We start from the raw sequence: 20518 nt of genomic DNA, 5'->3' as shown, positions 1-20518 counted from the left end.
ATTGTAACCACAATTTTTTTGCGACAGTGTGAGGCCAGGGGTTGCTGTGGCACAAAAAGTCTGTGACTCAGGGTGCTTTTACTGCTAACCTGTTTGGTTCCATTAAAACAAACTCTGGTGTGTTTGCCCAGTTGGTGCCGTTCATTTTGGCTGGTGTGAAAGCTGTGAATTGAACTCCGATGCAGACTTAACAACCGGATCGAGAACTGCCTTTTAAAAAGGATGGTCTTTGTTTACCTCCAAATAGACTGTGGTTTAGGTTGTTTGTGGTCTGAATGCAGTGTAAGCAATAAGCTGCTCACACACAATATAAAATAAACAACTGAAGAGTTTTGTTAATTTTCTTTAATGTTATCTAATAAATTATCATGGTGGTGGAGTGAAAGATTTTTCTTTTTATAAACAAGATCCTCCATTTTCAAGAGTGTCAGACTTTAAGTGCTTTGTCAGACTTTTTTTTTTTTTTAATCCACTGTTATATTAACACTATTAGAGCTTCTTGTAGCTTGCTGACTAACAAGAACACAGCAACCAGAAGCTGCTATAAAAACCACAGAAACCATCATTGAAGCCCACATATCTGTGACTAACAGTAATAGATGAAGAGTAACCTTTAGCCCAGTGTGAATACTGATGTTGACTGTAGATATTTGGTGTACAGACTCCAGCTCTTACAGCACCTTGCTTGATTGCAGCCCACAGGCTATTTATGGTGTTCTCTCTTAGCACCATGTCGCTATTAGGCCCACATTCCCTCATGCCGAAACATCCTCTTGTACGCTTCTGACGCGGGTCAAGTAGTGCTCAGAAATATCTCTAGTAGTTGAAACCTGCACAGGTTCAGGGCGGACTGTGTGTGCAACAAATTACATCACCACATGAATGTATAGGTGGGGCAGGTGTAATTTCTAAAGCACTTATCATACACAAAGGCAGTTCAGAGTGCTTTATATAATCCATGAGTCATGAAATAAGCCGTATTGCAATTAAAAAGTTAAAACACAGATAAATGCCTTCAAGATAAAGGACTTAAAGATGTAACACCATCTGTAAAACATACTGAGAATAGTAAAATGTCTTTCTTTATTCCTCATCATGGTGACAGACAATAATCATCTTTAGAACTGTAATGATTAGTCGATTAGTCATTAAGTCATTTAAGTAAAAAAATGCAAAAGATCTACTCATTCCAGCATTTCCAGGGTTTTCTGTATCATTATAACACTTACGTGCAGCACCCAAATGTTTTTTCACATCGCCTAAGCTGAATGAACAGACAAACAATATGCTGAGAGTCTCCACCGTATTTTACTGTTATTTACGGTCACGCTAGGTTCTCCGTCCTCTCTTCTGCTTTCTGTCGGTGTTTGACCAAGGGCGGGGCTCAGCTCCTACACACACACACACACACACACACACACCTCAATGTTCATTACTCTAAGTGCTATAAAAGATTCACAAGTGAAAAGCCAACAAGAGTAATTTATCAAAACACCTTTTTCAACAAGCACAAACATGTAGAAAAGCGATATTTCCACCTGCTTTACTGGCAGTGTCCCATCCGTCTGTATGTAGCCTGATTAGCGTATATTAAAACTTATCAAATTCTTGTGAACTTGGCTACTGGCTGAGACGGCAGTCCTCCTCCCAAACCACCTGCAGGCAGTGAATCACCCTCCCACCCCACCCACACAACCAGCACTAAGCCCTCCAGAAACCCAGTGAAAACCCTGGTCTCAACTGTTAATTTTCACTGCCTTTCTTCGTCTTATGTGATTGTAAACTAAGTATCTTTGAGTTTTGGACTGTTGGCCAGACAAACCAAGCAATTTCAAGATGTTACTTTTGGCTTTTGGTAACTGCAATGGGTATTTTTCATAATTTTGGATGTTTAAAACAGTGGCAACAGTTCTTTGGCATTTTATAGACCAAACAATGTTTCTATTAATCAAGAAAATAATACTTAGTCACAGCCATAATCTTCTTTGGTGAAACAGATAATTTCCTACTTCTTCACAGTAAGAATGTCACCAGTAGATCGGAGAATAGAAAGTAGATAAAGAAAAACATGACTTAAAATACACTTCCTGATTTTGTTATAGTGTCAAATAACTGCAAGGAAAATTGAAAACTGAAACCTTTTCCAACTCAGAGCGGGTCTTGATACCCGACCCTAAGACTTTTAGTCGAGTGGAACGGAAATACCACACATTGGCTCACCTAGTACAAAGCTGAACAACTTTTCTCTGCACACAGTAGAAACATTTCAGACTGTATAGTTGCTGTAAATGTGCCCCTTCTGATTGGTCAGTCATCCTTCGATCTTTATTCTTCCCTCTCTGTCAGTTTAGAGTTGAACTTTGTCCAAAGACCAGGAGCTGGATAAACGATGAGTACACACACAAAAAAACATGCATTCACCATTTCCTGCACATAAACTGGTATTTATGTACAGAATGTGCACAACTCATGTATACTTCAATCCAGGTGGACAAATGCTTTTCTAAAGCGATGTGAGGGTGATGTGATGAGGTGGAGAAGAAATATAAGGTGTCAGACAGAATCTTTTAGGAAAAAACATTGTTTGTTTTGTTTGACAACCAGCTGAAGATCTGTAAAATACTAATCAAAGACACATTCACAAACATAATGTTGATTAATTATTATTGTGTGATTCATTTTATCATTCTTCTGGGCTTTATAAAGCTGACAAAAACAACGTGTATGCATATTTCTGGCTCTGTGCATGCACACAGTTCTCACCACGAATCTACACAGAGTTTTATGCATCTGGCCCCTGAAGAGTGACACGCCTCCGTGTCTGCTATCTCACTCTCACACGCACACACTCACACACACACACACACACATATATATACACACACACAGTGGTCAGCAGTATGAGCATGTATCAGCTTCACATTTTATGTCCTGGTGACCTCTTTCACATTAGGTAAAGGTTTATTGCTCTGCACTGCGCTCACGAGTTAACCACAAATTTAACTCCACATTCAGATATTAACTGGTCAGTGCAGAGGACGTAGCTGTATATTTTTATAACCTTTTTGCATACAATGTCTGGAAATGAAACACCTTGCTAATTCTGAGTGCTGGCATCGGAGCTCGTCTAACAGAAAAGCAGGTTACGCTAATCAGTGCAGCTTCATTAGTTGTGTTCTCAGCTGTGAACAGAAAAGCCATTTAACGTGACCTCGAACCTGAATATTATTTCCAGTTAAAAATTAGTTGTGTGTACCTGATACTTTTATCCTCAACAGTTATAAAGGCCCCGAGTGAGAAACCCAGAAATCATTTTAAATATCAGGAAACCTCTCGCTCCTTTAACAGTTCTTTTTAATTTTTTATGGCAGTATAAAAGGTAAAATGCTTATTTTTACATGCAAATGTTGATCTATTAAGTCAACTGAAAAGTAACCACTTGGACTGAAACATTAATAAAGTGCGTTCATGGACAGGAGATTCGTTGATGTCCTCTTCAGTCACTTCAATCTCTAACATTAAAAGCTATAAAAAGAGTTACCGCAGCTCAACTACGTTTTAGAAAGATCCCTGTGACATTTTAAATTAAAATTGAGGAATGGAAGCCAGGAAGGAAAAGTGGAAAGTTTTCGGAAAAAGTTAAACAGACTGTCAAGTCTGGAGGTACTTTATCTTTTGTGAATGAAACAGGACAACAGGACAGGAGTGAGAAGCAGAGCACACAGGTCATAATGAGATCAGTGTCAGCGAGTGCATTCAGAAACCATAGAGACATTCCACTGTTGATTAACTCTTCTGGTCATACTTTCTCTGAGGGTGTTTGATAATCTTCAAATGAATATTTCAGGCAGTTAGTACGTTAACTCGGCGCACTGAGAGGTGATATGCTCTCGTTATCTGCTGACCTCTCATATCTAAACCAGCACAACCCTAGATTAATGATTAACAAAAGCCAGTCGTGTATTAAGGGAGCTTTCCACAACAGCATCTTGGTACAAGCTAAAGATTAAAGCTGTTGTTTTTTAATTTACCAGTGTGTTGGTAGTTACCGAAAACAAACTCTACAGGCATTTGGTGCTTGTCTGGCGTTGACCCTGCTTGTTTCATGAACCTCCCAGTGGTTTGGTGTTATTCATCATTACTATTTTATAGTGTGTGAACAGTAGTCAGTAGTGTTGGCAAAATAGATACATTGCCAATCAGAAGTTTGGACGCATTTTCTCATTAAAGGGAATGGGAAAGTGTGCCCAAACGTTTGACTGGTAGTGTATTTATACTCGGTGTGCAGTCGGGCTTAAAATACATTCTGTAGATGGGAGTTTACCGGCATGGTGTGTACCCTGCTAATGTTTTTTTCCTTCTGCTTTTGCCTTCAACACCGTGTTTACTCTCAGCATTAAAATGCATCCTGTTTTGATTGGATCACAAGTGGGCAGCTCTGAAATATAGTTTATTTTCATAGTTTGTTTTCCAAACAACTCTCAAGCAAGGTTTCAAAGTCTGCACTCAAGTACAGGTACCAAAAAGCCTCTGCAGTCTGGCTGAGGGCAAATGTTGGTATTTTCCGTTTCCCACCCATAAAACTAAATGTGAGAAAAAGAATCGCTATCACAAATAGTCATTTGAACTTGAGACATGCATAATTTTAGGTGTCTAAACAACTCTTAGCTGGATATAGACACAATCTAGCTGGATATGGATGCCAGATGCAATGTGTGAACATGAGTTACCTTGTCCTGTTGTTGTAATTAGCTATTACACACACTCTCAAGTAATAGGCGCAGTGCGGTGGACATGCTTCACAGAAATCTGCAGAGAGAGATGCCGAGTCGTAAATTGAGACTGCTCAACTCCCTGAATAGATAGATCTGGAGCACAGCAGAAATGCATGCAGCAGCATGTCGGCAGTATGAATATGAGAAGCTCAAACATAAGCCTGAGGAGGAAGAATGACATGTATGAGCACAAATGTCTGTAAGCTAATGAAAATCCCTGAAAACAGCTATTAGACCAACCTTTTGTTTCTGTGGTCAGAAGGACATCTGTGACTTTGTCTCGGTCTTCTGTTAAATGCAGCAAATCCTCATGTTTTTCCTCTAATGTGGTAGCGTGAGTGTTGTGTATATACTATATGTAGGGTCAGTGTCTGTTTTGTGTCTTAAATGTTCTCTGTCTGCAAAACATGACATCTTGTCTTTATTCTACCTGTGCCTGCATGTGCTTAGCTGTCAGTCAGTGTGTTTATACGAACTTACGTAACCAGTCTTCAGTTGGGTTTCTGCAGTCAAATGATTTCTTTAAAGGGGAGCTGTTATGCTTTTCCTTATTCTCTGTCATATATGTAATGTTACGATGTCGGATGGTCATATTAAACGTGGCCAAAGTTTCATATAATGAGGTAAACATGTGTAGAAGTAATCCTGTTAGCAAAAAGCACATGCTTCAGACTACTCTGAACGCTCGGTTTCCAAAGTTTTTTTTCATCTTTAAGTCTGAGCCTATGTCGGCTCATGACAGATTTCTTTAGGTCATCTGCTCCACATAAAGCGTGCAAGTTCACCGCTCTGCTCCACTAGCGTTATGGCATTTTTTCCTTGTTTTGGGCGTAGTCACGCCAAGTCATGACTCAAGTCGAGCTGGAACGCTGTGAGTGTTTTTCCAGTACACTGCACGGCAAAGTAACATAAGTTGTTTACCTGTTGGAGGTGTGCTGGTGGTCTGCAGCTCTTCATCAAACATCATCATCACTGTGGCTGTTTCTGCTTGTACTAATCCTCCCTGCATTGTTTCTAACTGATCCGCTGAACAAAGAGCTCCAAATATCCCCAAATCTTGTTATGTAGAGCTGTTTTTATTGGGAGAATAGCGCCACTAATGAAGCTCCGCTAATTCAGTGAGGAGCACGTTTCATTTCTTATAAAATCTTAACAATAAAAATCTCCTGTTATTTAGTCATTTAAAAGCTTTTAATGTGAAGCAGCAAATGCAAGAAAAGTTAGGTTTTCATCAGCAGTAACTTAACACAAGTCTGATATGGCTGCACCTTGCTAGGCTTCCTGAAGCTGGCCAATCAGAATAGAGTGGGCTCATTGGCGTGGGGGGGGCGGGGGGGGGGGTGGCCTTAAAGAGACGGGAGATGTTTCAGACAGAGGCTGAACTGAGGGGCTGCATAAAGGATTTTTTTGAAACTGTAAATCATGCAAAGCTACTCTAATGGAGTCCTAGAATAAAAATATAGAGCTGGAAATGAGCTTAATAGGTCCCCATTAATATTTATATGTATTAATATTAATGGCCCTTACAATTTTAAGATCTATTTACTCATCAGGTGATGTGGCCAAATGTTTTGTTCATGAAATCCTTGTCAGTCTACTGTGGTAATCCATTAGTAAATTCCTAAAGATGTGTTTTACATTTAGAACTACAACATAATAAACTGTCTCAGCTCTTCTCCCTTCAGTGTATTTCCTGTATGTCGCTACTTTTTGAAAGACATTTGCTTGTGAAGTCAAATTTTGGCAGGTGGACGGAGGTTAATCAGTGCGAGATGCTCTACTTGTTGATATAGTTTGGTTCGATTTATCAATGGATGCGTGTCCGCTGTACGCAATCTGATATCAAGAGACTGTTGTTTTTTTCTAATGATAAAAGCTTTGCACTGTGTACTTTACATTATGGAAAGCTCTTTCTGATTATAAAATATTAAACATCTACTGTAGGTAAACTTATGCTAGGCTGTTATTCATCTTGTGTTGCAGCTTTTATCATCAGACTGAAGCTATCCAGAACACTCTACCTCCTGCTCAGTACATTTTTAATCAGTTTACTAGCTTTTCTAATGTGTCCCTCAGTGCCACTGTCTCTCTCCTTTGTTCGCATTTGTTAGATTTATAAAGAAAAGGAAAAGTCACTCAGCTTTTTGGCTTGTGTTGAATAAAAGAGGACAGGTTTTTAGAGCTCTTTGTGCTGGTTTCTATTTATCTAGTGGTTTTCTTCAGGCCAAGCTGCTCACAGCTGTTGACACACGGCTCGTTTCTTCTGTTTTTAGGTTCAACCCCCTCTCAGCTTCCTCCCTTCCTGATCCCTTTTCCCCATTGGTTGCTGTTCCCGAGAGGGCGGGGCTAAGTATGGGGTAAGAGAGCTGACAGGAGATACCAAGACAACAAGCACACAAGCGGAGGAGCCCCACTCACCTGCACAGGTAAGATCGCACTGTGTGCCCACACACACACACACACCTTTCAGAAACATTCCTGGCACACATGCAGCATTATATTCAGGTGAGCTATTCCTTTTTGAAAGAGTTGGTTGAAGAGACACAGGCAGAGGTCATATCAGGTTTAGACGCACTATAATCTGCAAAGTTCTTTTTAGGAGTTGAACTGCGTCTTCAAAAGTGATTTGATTTTTAACTGTCATTCAATTTGAGACGATGATTTCACTTAATATCAACCAACACCTGACAGAAACACAAGCTAGTAACTCATTTATCTCCCCTTTTTTAAAATTTAAACGCACACAGGGACACACAACTCTTTAACCTGTTACTGCCATTGTCTTCTGCTGTCTCCCGCCCATCCCCCGCACAGGTGGGACGCCTCACCTCACTGAACCTTTTATCAGGTGGACACCACAATGGTTAAACACTGCCTGGCATTGTCCAGTAGATTACTGCCAGATGCAATCAGTATGACTCAAAGCTGTTTTCTGTACTAATCAATGAAACCGCAAACAGCATCGTCGTCCATCTGGCCCACTGATGTTGCTAGGATCCAACGTGCACCATCCATAAATATGAAATTGTTTGCCAGGTTTTAAGAGCCCAACAGATAAAGCTACGAATATTACCTGGTTTTAGAGGTTTTATTTAGTCCTAACATCTATTAGTTGCTGCGTGAATTTAGATTCATGTTAGAAACATACTTGACAAATGAACGTCCATGTGCTTTTTAGTCCCATCACATCCATCTACATGTTCAACATCAACTGTCCTGGAATAATCACAATAACCGTGTGCTAAAATAAAAACTGACTGTATTACATTGCTTTTCTCCAATAGGTTAGTAACATATTAACCTGTTGACAAAACAAACTCAACACATGAATTCCAAACCAGTTATACCACAAAGGGAAATAAGGAACTCGCTTCTTATTTTGGTGACAAAAGTTGTTTTGCTTTCTGTTTTTGTCAGCAAAGATTGCATACATGTAGATTACAAATACGTGTTGTGCAAGCGAGCATTGCTTAAGACAGCTCTATCCCTCTGATCTACAGGAGACGATAAACTGCCAAGAAATGTATTATTGCTCAAGGCAGAGAAAAGACTGCAAAAACAATTCAAAGTTTAAACTACTTCAAATTCAGCTTTCCAAATGTGGAAGAAAAATGAAGTTTGTAAGTTGAACATGCTGAAAGTGCGTTTCGTTGAGTAACACTGAATATAAACAAATACTTTGTTTATAAGAGAACTAGACAGGGTGCGTTTACTGTTTGAAACTTGGATGAATTAGAATTGACAGAGCTTTAGAAGTGGATGCAGAATGGTTAGAGACACGCTTTGCTGTTTATCACATAAAACTAACACTCACTATGTTTACAATAATTTGCACTGACTTCACATATAAAGAATTTTCTGATTACTGTTACTCAAACAACATCATCAGAGTAAGCATGATGGAATTAAGACTTGCTTTAGTAGAGAACCAGTAAGCGTGTGGGTTCACTGACTTCATATGTCGAGTCGACATTCTCGCTCTTATCAGTTTTAGACAATAGATAAAACAACTCAAATGTTGGTGAAATGTCAGCTGAGGGCGGATGCAGGTGAGAAAAGAAAGCCGGTAGAGAAAAAAGAGGACATGTCAGTCATGTGGGCACACGTTAGCTTCAGTGATTACAATACAGAACAAAACAAAGCTAAATGTAATACTGTCAGAGCAGCGCCAGATCAATTAGCCTCTTTAAGAGCACTCAGTGCAAATGTGTGTGTGGGAGAGAGAGTCAGGTTAGCAATAAAGCACAAATATAACAATGGAAATACATTATGAGCTCCTGTTCAGAGAATAAATGACACAGCTCCACGAGAGCCAAGCGGACTTCCTGGTTTGCGGTGGTGTTTACCACAAATCTGGCACCAAACACTTGTGAAAGAGACAAGCGTTTGTTAAGCATTTGTTAAAATAATGCTAATAAATATCCAAAACATCCCACTGATGAAATGAGAAGCCATAAAAGTGTTATTCAAATCCATTTTTATATTATTGCTTCTATTATTGCTAATACTAAATAGAGCCTGTTCTACTCTGATCTTCCTGTTTCTAGCAAACAAAAACCTAAAAGACTTTTTAAATGATATGTTCAATAAATATTACTCGATTATCATTTTCTGTTCATTGTTCAGTACAATAAATTAATAGGAAAATTTTGTGCACAGGTGTGTATGTGTTACCGAGGTAAATGTGACAGTTTATCTGATACTCATTTCAGTTGATATAGCCCTGTTCAACACCTCCGCCTGGTCCTTTATTTTCCTATATCTGAACACCACCTCATACTTCATCATTTCTATACATATCAGTGTACTCATCAAGCAACGGCAGTCTCTGTGCAGTAAAAACTCAGAAATCCAGTCAAAGATGTTCCCCTGAGATGATGCACCATTCTGAACCCCTGAGATTGTCACTAAAATGAGAGAAGCTGGTCCACCTTAATGGAGTCCACCTTAAGTGAGCCGGGGCCTAAATTGTTGCTAGCTTCGGGGCAAACAAGACATGGGAACTTGGCTTGAGTCTGGAGGAGTTGTAGCATGTATTTACCAACAAATAGCCTAAACTGTAAACACTGCTAACTTCATACTCTCTCCACCGCACACTCAGGACTAAGCTGTTCCTTAAAGGAGCTATGCTACTTGTACAACAGATTTTAGTTTATAAAAGTTCTTAAAATACTTTTTTTATTTTTCGATTCCCCGATGCTCAGGCCTGGTGGGCTGCTGGGCTTGCACTGCACTGGCGGAAACTCTGATTAAGTACAAACATGCTGCACTTCCTGTGCAGCCACTTTGTGAATCTGTGTGCCTTCTGCATTTTTATGTGCTCTCATGTATATCCGTGGAACAAACATCTCATTGCACTTTTTTTTTTTTTTTGCAAAATTTGCACAAAAATAACCACGAGAATAAACCGCTGAAGCTGCAGAACTAGTAGATGGAGTTTGCACTTTAATATTGGAGGGGAAACACATAACTTTATGTGAAGGGGGCTCATTCAGACATAAATCTGCTCTCTTCTGTGGCATTAAAACAGGAGTCTGACTGGAATATATCTATAAGAAACCCATGTGAACATCTTGATTGTAGGCTGGTAGTCAAGCCCAGACCAGATCCACTGATGAGAGCATCATTACAGCTGAAATAAATGCTTTCTAACCAGCCACAGATGGTCCAGGAAGGTGTGTGTTAAGCCTTGGACTATTGATGGTAAATTAGACATCCGGAAGCTGTGGCCTTGTCAACATGTTGTTCAGCTTTCTTCTTTTGAATCCCCCACCACCACACACTCCCTCCCCCCACACCCACTTATTTCCCAGAAGTCTTTCTGTTTGTATGGCGATGTTGAGGACAGGAAGGTAATTATCCATGAGAAAAATGGAGCAAACGCAGGAGGTCCAAGGAGGAAACGCCATGCCTGTGCTTGTCTTTGTTAGTAGTATAACACTGATATACCTTCAGGATTATATCATCATCATCCTGTGTTGCTGCCACTTGCCTTTTGTCTTTATGTTTTCACGTAAATATGAGCACAATTCAAGATAACAAGGGGGAGGTTAGAAGAAAACAGGCAGTGTAGGGGGGGGTAAAAAATAGTGAGTGGGAAAGAGGCTGAGCGGGTTAAAAAAAGAGAGCAAACAGGAGCAGCAGTGCAGAGTTGTTGCTAGGAGGCGGAGAGAGCAACACGATACAGAGGCAGGAAGGATACAGGCAGCGGTGCAGAGGAGGGTAAACCCACTGAAGCCCGTCTCAGTTAGCCATGTTAGTTGTCAAGTTAGAGTTTCCTCACTTATCAGAACGAGTGTTGACATCACCGATTCATCAGCAGTGTCAAAATGAAAATTCTGTGTTGGTGTTTCCTTCGCACCTCCTCTCGCTCTATCATGCTATGTTGTGTTCTTTTCTTTCTTTAGATCTGTACCTCTCTCTCTCTCTCTCTCTCTCTCTCTCTCTCTCCCTCTCTTTCCTGTTTGCATCATGACGATAATCACAGTCTGTGATTTCCACTACTTCCTTTTTAACACAACAACACAGCATGGCTCTAAGGCATGGCAGTGTTGGTTAATCAGTTGCTCCATCTCATTGGTTGAGACTGAAATGTCTCAACAAATATTGAACTGAATGGATTACAATGAAATACTGTTCACACATTCACCTTCCTCTCACACCTGCAACACTAATGACATACTTATCGTCAGAGTTTGCTGCTAATAAGTCAACGAGCAAACTAAAATGGTGAACAGGGTGAACATTAGCCTTGGCTGTGGATTCTTAGACTTTCATTTCAGTCTCTCAATTTAACTATAAAGGTCAAGAAGTGAATATTTTACCGCTCCCAAGTATGGATCAATGGTTAACCATTAATTGGTTAACAACTGAGAATATTATTGTCCGGTGAGGCATCTCAACTGATGAAGGGATCTTCTAATGGTCAGAATGACCAAGACGAAAGATTACGGCAAGAAAAACTTATTTCAGTGTTCATTTGGGCTCCTGACTGTTGTTTTAAGACAGACAGATTGTGAACCCGTCCTTGAAACAAAGGTTTGAGGTCATTTTTTAATAGTCATGGTTAATTTTGTGGTCAGGGTCGGCAGGCCGGAAGCGTGTCCGCCTCGCTGGCGAGCACAAAACAGGAGGAAGAAATGTGGAATAAGAGGCCCAGAGAGTGAGAGGAAGAAGTCAGAATACAGACATTAACAGTAAGCAGAGAAAAGAAAGTGAGACATGGCAGAGAGAAAGTTGTCAGCGAGGACGTGTGAGCCGGCCAAAGCAGAAACCTGAGGCAGACCCAGACCTCCTGAAAGGCTGTATTGTTTGCATGAACCCACCACTCACATGCTGTCCTCATTTTCTTTTTTTTTGGTTTGACTTAGGGACTAATTCAAGGTGATAATAAATCCTCAAATATTCAGCTTCTTCGTCCTAAATCATCCTCTGCCATTATGTTGTTTAAACCACATTATTACAATATGTCATCATTAATTAATGAGACATGGCAGTGACTGAATGGCTGTGATACCTTTTTTAAGAGAGCAAGCTTTGTTACAAGATAACCTCACAACATGAACTCAAGTGACCTTTTTTTATGGTGGATAATTGTTTTAATTGTTTTATTGTGTTTAGTCTGGATTGTGGCCAGAATTCCCTGTTTTATTAGTGCATCCAGTTTGATAACTGCCCGTCTTGTCAGTGCACACAGGAACACTAACCAGACTAACATCTGCTGGTTGCTGATTTTGCAAAGTTTGCAGAATGATTTTCTTTCTTTTTATGTGCAAAAGGTGGAAACTATCACAGACGGTGTTACCAGGAATGGCAAACATCAATCGCTAATAGGAAAGGATATGTGGTTTTAACAGCTTTAACGGTTAGGAGCTACGTCACGGTTGAAAAAACAAGTTGGCAAGTACCTCCCTTCTGAAGTGTTTTTGAGAAAGACGGTAGTTCTTGTTTTATGTAATATCTGGCCATTAACCACTAATGTGATTGCAGAAGAAGAGAAGACAGATAAGCAGTCGACTGGAAAACATCAGATAGGGATCGATTGCAGCGGATAAAAAGCCCTGATATTAAATTACATCCCAGCTGCTCACTTTTATTAGAAAATCGTTTCCCTCCAAATGAATTTGACAAAAATTTCAAGACAATCAAGAGTGTCATGTTGGTTTTCCTGCTTTTTGACATACCTACTGAGTCCCTGCCGGTTCCCTGGATGGCGTCCGGTTGTTGAGCCTGACCGCTGACCTTCCTGTTCAGACAAGTTTTATGCATCCTGTATCTAAGCCAAGCGCTCATATCCTCTGAAGTTAGGATAAGTTGTTTGGATCTGTCTCTACCGTATATTCAAATCATCTGAATCATCAAAATGTACTACATCTAAAGATAATCATTATTGATTTCTCTGTCAGTTATATTTTGAATATTCATGAGGGAAAAAAATGCTCATGACAACTCATCAAATCCCAAAGTGACGTCTTCAAATTGTCTGTTTCTTCTGACTAACCCAAAGATATTTTATTTACAATGTTAGAAAAACTGAGAAAAGCAGCGAATCCTCACATTTTAAAAGCTAGAACCAGTAAATGTTTGACATTTTTATCAACAGTTTTGTTGATTCATGTTTCAGCACTTAACAGAATATTATAGATATCGCAACTGGCAAACCAAACATACACACAGGACAAAACTATCTGCAAAAGGGAAGTAAGTACCTGTGATAATATTAACACCACCCTTATATATGCATGTTAGATATAACATAGTCCAACAGAGTTAAATATGGCCGTGAAGTTAGGAGGATTAGGAAGTGTTTGATTTGTTGTGTTGATTTGGACTTCCACATATTTAATCTTCTGATTTGACCTCCGGCAGCTGTAAATGAACTTCTTTGTCAGACACAAACCTTCTTGTGACTTCGTGTCACGGTGGTCTTGTGGTTGAAACATCTTCTCTTCCTGTTCCACCATTTTTTTACTTAACAAAGAGAGAAATGCTGAAATGACACACTCCACTATTGTACCACCTATAACCGGCCATAAAAACAGTGATTACCATCTTGTTTTCTTTCAAACGGAAAACACATGATCATTACCCTGAATAATTAATTGAATATTTGACTTCCTGTCAAGACTGACTGGCAGTTAAAGGTTCTTAATGTAATAATTGTGAAGCACTTTACATGTATTAATCGTTTTTTATTGCCAATGAGTGAACGGGTTAACTTAAATTAAACATAACTTAAAAAATGAGACCTTCCCCGACTTTCTTGGTTGTCTGTAACAGATTCATTTCTATGAGAAGGACCCAGGCCTGATTTTTCCGCAAAAATCCAAATAATGTGACGTTTTTGCACACTCCCGAGTGCCTAGCCTCTCTCCTGTTATCGTCAAAAAACAAACAAACAACCAGCTACCTGCCTGACTGAGAGTGAGAGACGCTTTGTTGAAACATGGTTCAAAACACAACGTTAGAAACCTTTTATGTAATTACGAGAAGTGTAAGTGAGGAAAAAGACATCACCTGCAATAGTTTCGCACCGCAAACACGAGCATGAGCAACAGGATGTTGACTGCAGCTCATTTAACGGCCACAGGTGATTCATACAAATATAACCTTTAAAAGTTTTATCTACTCGAAAGATCTATGACAGACGTGTTTCAACAGTAGTTAATTTAATTGCGATCCATCACTGTGAAGACGTTTACAGTACGTTATACTTGTAGACCTTAAGTATTTGGTGAGAGGTTACACAAAGTTCAAAAGTGACTATTTGTCATAGCAGGAATCTGGTTCACATACAGATGACTTCACTTGTGCTTTTTAAATGACAAAAAAAAAGAACACAGAAGCCGTAACGTGATCATTGTTCAGCAAAGATAGTAATATATGTGTTCACTGTTTGAATCATTAACCAGGTCAGAGAGAAGGTCGTACTGCAGACAGGAGAGGAGCAGTTTGCTTAACGGGTTGGTGGCTCCACAAAGAGTTTCCTGTAAAGTAAAGTCATCTTCTACATGAAGCTTTGTATGCCATGCTGCTCCACTTATGACTGTCTGCGGTTTCACATTAACAATAATTTCCAAAGAGATTCAGCTGTTGGCACGATCATTTCAGCAGCTGTTTTCCCTTCATTTGTGCTGTTGATCGCTTGTAAATCTGCTCATTTGTTGGACGCCTCGTTCGACTTGTTACACTCGGTCTGATATTGTGACAAACCCTTTTTTGGAAATTCTGTCAATGAATGAGTCGTGGGAGAACTGCTCTGTTATCTCTAAGATCTTTTGTTTTCTGTGTGTGCTCAGGTGGCGACGGGTGCAGGAACTGTCATGGCGCTGCTGCGGAGGAGGCTGAAACTTGTGGTGACAGTGACGATGGTCAACTTCTTCATCTTCATCATCATCAGCCGACACAGCAGCCAGGACAAAAATGGGCGCCACAAGGTCCTCATTCCCTCCAAACCCTTCTGGACCAAACTGGCTCCCAGCTCGGCTTACTGGAACCGCCAGCAGCAGATTCTGGACATTAAGAAGAACCCCATCCTGATGACTAACTACAGCACCACAGACGTCATGCCTGACTGGCTTAACGACACCAATTTGACCTCTGACCCCTGCCGGCCTGACTTCAGGGTTACCACTCAGGTGAAAGACTACAACTCATTACCAACCCGCTTTAAGGACTTCCTGCTTTACATGCGCTGCCGCTCCTACCCGATCATGATAGACCAGCCTGATATCTGTAAGGACCCACCGTTCCTGCTGCTGGCCGTTAAGTCACTCGCACCGCATTTCGACCGCCGTCAGGCCATCCGTCAGTCCTGGGGACGGGCGGGCGTTACAGCCAATCAGACGGTGGTTACTATCTTTCTTCTCGGCAACGCCACAGCGGGGGACCACCACCCTGATCTGTCAGAGATGCTTCGTTATGAGAGCAACCTCCACAAAGACATCATCCAGTGGGATTACCGGGACTCATTCTTCAACTTGACCGTCAAAGAAGTTCTGTTCCTGGAATGGATACAGACTCGCTGTCCCGGCGCTCGCTTCATCTTCAAAGGTGACGACGACGTCTTTGTCAACACCTACCGCATCCTGGACTTCCTCAAGAGCCTCTCGGTGCCCAAAGCCAGAGACCTGTTTGTAGGTGACGTGATCACCAATGCGGGTCCGCACCGAGACAAGAGGGTGAAATACTTCATCCCAGAGAGCATGTACACGGGGTCGTACCCTCCATACGCAGGAGGCGGCGGGTACCTTTATTCTGGTGACATCGCCACTCGTCTGCACAACGTGTCGCAACATGTGGCGCTCTACCCGATAGATGACGTCTACACAGGTATGTGTATGAGGAAGATTGGGCTGGCCCCTGAGAAACACAAAGGCTTCAGGACCTTTAACATAGAGGAGAAATACAGGTCGAACCCCTGCGCCTACAAGAGCTTAATGCTCGTGCACCCGAGGACCCCGCAGGAGATAATCAAGATCTGGGACTGGCTCAGTAGCCCCGATCTGAACTGCCAGTGACGACTCCACAGCAGCCAGTGTGGGACAGACTGAAATGACCCTGGAAGTGAAGAAGTTTTCGGGTTGTTCCCAAAAGGTCAAAATAAGAAATATTTAATTTCGGACAGGGTCGTGACTTTAAAGTTGGCAGCTTTAAGTTATTGCAATGGTCACTTGGAGCCTCATTTTGGTGCAACCGATGCATCGCACCCTTGAAGACAACAAGGAAGCGTGCATCGTGAGGTCTGTTTTTCAGAATGGCCACCGTAGTATTATGACTCAGTGTCAGACTTCCACAGACGAGCTAACCCTGCTTTACTGTCAAATGAGCTTCACCCAAAGTGACCATGTCTGTCTTTGCGTGCACATATTTATATCACGACTATTTATATGGCCTTTATAATGCTTTAACACTGTGTGTCAGCTCCGTTACGGAGCGTCTCAATGCTGTATTATAAATAAGGAGATTAAGGCCTGGGGTGTGTTCACCTGGGACTCTCTTTGTTGTTTGGTCAAGGGAAAAGACACTGTGTTGTCAGTTATTTACAGTGAGGAAAGAAATATCATGTTTTCAGCACTTTTGAGTGTCTAAATATAACTTAAATCCTAAACTTCTCAGTAACAACCAGCGTTCCCACAGACGGCAGTTTATTGCTGCTAACTCTAGATGAGCTTCCTGGTGAACACATCCTGGTAATTGTTGCTGGAGGCTTAGTTTGTGCTGCTATTCCCATCTACACTCCTTAAAGTATTTACTTGTGACTCGCTCCAACTTAAACTCAACCAGTTTCTCCTCATTAAGACTTGGGGTAACTCCGTTTATCATTGTTTTTCTAAAAAAAAAACCCAGATGCTTATTATAGTTTCTCTGTCCTGTAATTTGTGCCGTCTGTCATGTTTTTTTAACTGGTAGATTTCTCACATTTGGACAAAACTCTTAATCATTGTAAAACTTTGAACTGGTGTGTTTGGTGGAGTGAACACACACTTTGCTTTCAGGAAACAGGAGGAATAGGAGCCCGGCAGGTCTGGGCTAAGTTTGACATAGATGGAGAAATCCAAAATGCTGTCTAATTTTGCTTCAGGTTCTTACACGTTAAAAAAAAAAAAAAAGAAAGAAAAACTGCTCATATAAACCCCAAAGTGCATTTTCAGAGATAGACGTTATTTCAGGCTGTTAGAGTAGAGCTTCTGTCTGAAATACTCATCATAACTTTGACTCACGAGTGTCTGCAGCCGTCGTGTCGAAGTGTTGAATGACGTGAAATGTTGCTTTAGTGTGATATCAGTGAGTCAAAGATGCTTTAAAACGCAGGTTGAACACGGTGTCACGTCACGTCAAAGATACCTTTTAGCTTCTGTTACTTGACAAACTGTCTCTGAAAAGATAATGTTACTATAAGATAATGTCATAATGTTACATATCTGTTTTTTGGAGGAGAGGATTTCTTGTTATCTTTAATTTATCCAGAAATGGTGGATTTCTTTATTTAAAAAAGCTTATTCATTAAGAACTCGTAGCTCCAGTTATATTCAGGAAGTTGTCGTAGTTTCCTTCTTTTCAGAGCGTGTTCATTAGAGAAAGGTGGATAAAAATGGTGGATAACTGGTTTTGGAAGAAGTCTTTTTTTGTTTTATCTGAAGGTTACTGCTCAGCTCACTACTGTATGGCTTTAGCACAAAATAATTGCTGTGACTTCTGTGTACTCACTTTATGAAAGAAATGCTGCACATATTTACTTTGCGTTCTTGTAAGAAAATGTTTCCTTTTTCAGCTGTATGCGAGACTCAGTCAGACACTTACCAAGGTTGACGTTACACATTTTTTTGTTTTTGTTTGTGTGTTGTGTGGTTTTTTTTGGAAAGCTCAGAGTTAAATAACAAGGAGGGAGACGCTCGCCGTGTGTCTCTCGAAGCCTGACAGAAAAGCTCGGGGAAAGCGTATTACATGAATGCATGTCTTTACCCAGGTTTAGGGTCGGTCCGCTTTGATCCATTTCACTGATTTTCAGCTCAAGAAGAAGTGAATTTTCTTCAGTATTCACACTCAGAATATCACCTGGACCTGGTCCATGAAGTCAACACTGAAAACAAGTTGTATGAATGTTGGTTTTTTTTTTTAAGTCAGACGTTTAGATTGAACCCTGAACCTGGTTGTTACATTACCACGCTCCTGTGCCTCTGTCAGAGCTCCCCCTGCTGGTCAGGGAGGTCATCCTCAGTTTGTGAGACTCAGAGCTTTATACAGACACTGGCAACTCCATGACCCTAAAACATCCAGTTTATTTATTCATCTTTTAACCTTCCGTTCATTATCTCGGTCTTTGACTCCACATCATCACTTATGGAAACGTATGTCTGCATTTCACTGTTTGTGTGCCTGTAAATGCTCTTCATTGTTACTTTTTAGCCTACATTGATGTCAGATACTTGAGGTTTGCCACACAGGGCGACGGAAAAAGTCTAGACAATCGCAGCAAGGTTCAAAAAAGGTTAATTCTGTACATTTTTGTAGGATTGCCAACTTACTAGAAGCCATTTTATTTGCTCTCTTGTGATAGAATCCGTCTATCTCTAGATAGGATAAAACAAACACTAAATAGAAAAAGGTAGAATAGGAGCCAATGACTGACTGGAGCTAATTTCATGCTTTAAAAAAAATTCATAAATATTTAATTGGTCTCACTTTGGACGATGTGTCCTCAACGTGCTCACTGTGTTTTGTTGTGTTCACCCCTCACATACTGATAGTAGGTTACATTCTTTCTTTGCTGCACGAGTTTGTGGCTACTTGAAATGTTTACATGTTTTAAAAGTCATTGTCACGTTTTTTGTTTTTTTTTATAATTGTTACTCCTGTCTGATGATTGGCTGTAGAGGTATTTTCCATGTCGCAGGCTGATGAGCAGCTTTATTCTTGCCGCGTATGTTTGGAACTTAAACTTTCACCCGTTACTGCGCCTGATTTTGTAATTTTGCTTCACTGTTTTTTTGGTTTTTTTTCCTTCGTTTCTATTAGACGCACATCAAAGCTGTGTGTGTTTGACAGTGTTTCTCTGGTCTCAGTTGCCAGTAATGTGTCATTTTTTCTGATCTTCTGTAGCTGGTGTTGTTTTCAATGGCACAACAGTGAGCCAGTGGATAAAAATAAACAACATTACTATTTATTTATTACTATTTATATGTATTGAAATGCCACAGTAGCTCCGGGGTGATGAATTGGTCAGAATGGTGTTGCATAAATTTCACGAGTTCCACCCAGAGCAAAATATTGAAAAAAAAAAAAAAGCCTAACTAGAGCAAGAAGGAGTTATCATGTGATAAATGCACGAGTGTTTGGGACAAATCCTGGTTCAAAAGTCCCTGAAATTGCCCAACAAACAATATAAAAGCTTCCACTGTTTCATCATCATGTGTCTTGTACATTTTATCAATCAGGATTTAGCTCAAATATCTGTCTTTTGTTACCCGAAGATTAAATCTTCAAACAAATTCATGAGCCATCAACTCAAATGTACAAGCTTTTGTTTTACTGTACATCTCTGCATTAATTGCCTGTTAACCCGTATTTCAGAAACCCGTCATTATCGTTATACAACACCTGCACTAGTCAGAGATGATCACCAAATCTGTGCCTGATGTCTGTATGTACTGTATGTAAGATTTTCCTTAAAACCATGTTAAGCGTGATCGCTTTTTTTATTACCTAGAATGACTTGATTATTTCAATAAAGTTATATTTTGCTGTTTTTTTTTGTATATACTGTTCTATGCATTTTTATTGTAATATGAATAAATTATGTGAAGACACCGATAAAGTCAGTGTTTCTGTCATTATTTCTAAACATTTCCAAAGGCTGCTTTTCTAAAACAAGAAAATTAACAACAGTTATCTAACAAGTCGTAATTTCTGTGGTAAAACGCTGCTTTAAACCGTCCAGTGAAAGTAAGAACTTAATACTGATGAGTGGCTTGGTTTTAAAATCGAAACCTTTACACCACTAAGGATGTAAAAATGAGGATTACTATCTGAGCACTGATCTCATCTTACTTCCTGTGTGTGAAATTGCTCAGCAGCTACTAAACCAGTGGTTTCTAACCTTTTTCATGTGTGACCTCATAAAATAATGTCTATTTTTGACCTCTTTATCACAGATTATGGGCTTTCTGTGGACTTGAGTTGTGAGCAGTTTAACCAAAGTGTTAATTTCTATCTTTCTAAGATTTTTGGATACCACACAAACT

At 40.2% G+C, this 20518-nt stretch overlaps 1 protein-coding gene across 3 annotated transcripts in view; it reads left to right on the top strand.

Annotated features, from left to right (window-relative positions):
- Positions 1 to 20087, top strand: part of b3gnt2b (UDP-GlcNAc:betaGal beta-1,3-N-acetylglucosaminyltransferase 2b) — a 33802-nt gene extending 13715 nt beyond the window's left edge. For all 3 annotated transcript variants that reach the window (XM_044372723.1, XM_044372725.1, XM_044372726.1), the window contains exons 2-3: positions 7049 to 7201; positions 15074 to 20087. In XM_044372723.1, coding sequence (XP_044228658.1) covers positions 15098 to 16294 — 1197 coding nt within the window. In that variant the 5' untranslated portion in view covers positions 7049 to 7201; positions 15074 to 15097 and the 3' untranslated portion in view covers positions 16295 to 20087. The remainder of the gene's footprint in view (positions 1 to 7048; positions 7202 to 15073) is intronic.
- Positions 20088 to 20518: the final 431 nt, after the last annotated feature.

The sequence above is a fragment of the Thunnus albacares genome, chromosome 14, assembly GCF_914725855.1.
Source record: "Thunnus albacares chromosome 14, fThuAlb1.1, whole genome shotgun sequence".
NCBI classification, from domain to species: Eukaryota; Metazoa; Chordata; class Actinopteri; order Scombriformes; family Scombridae; genus Thunnus; species Thunnus albacares.
Note: the sequence above shows the minus strand (reverse complement) of the source record. Positions and strands in the feature narration are given on the sequence as shown.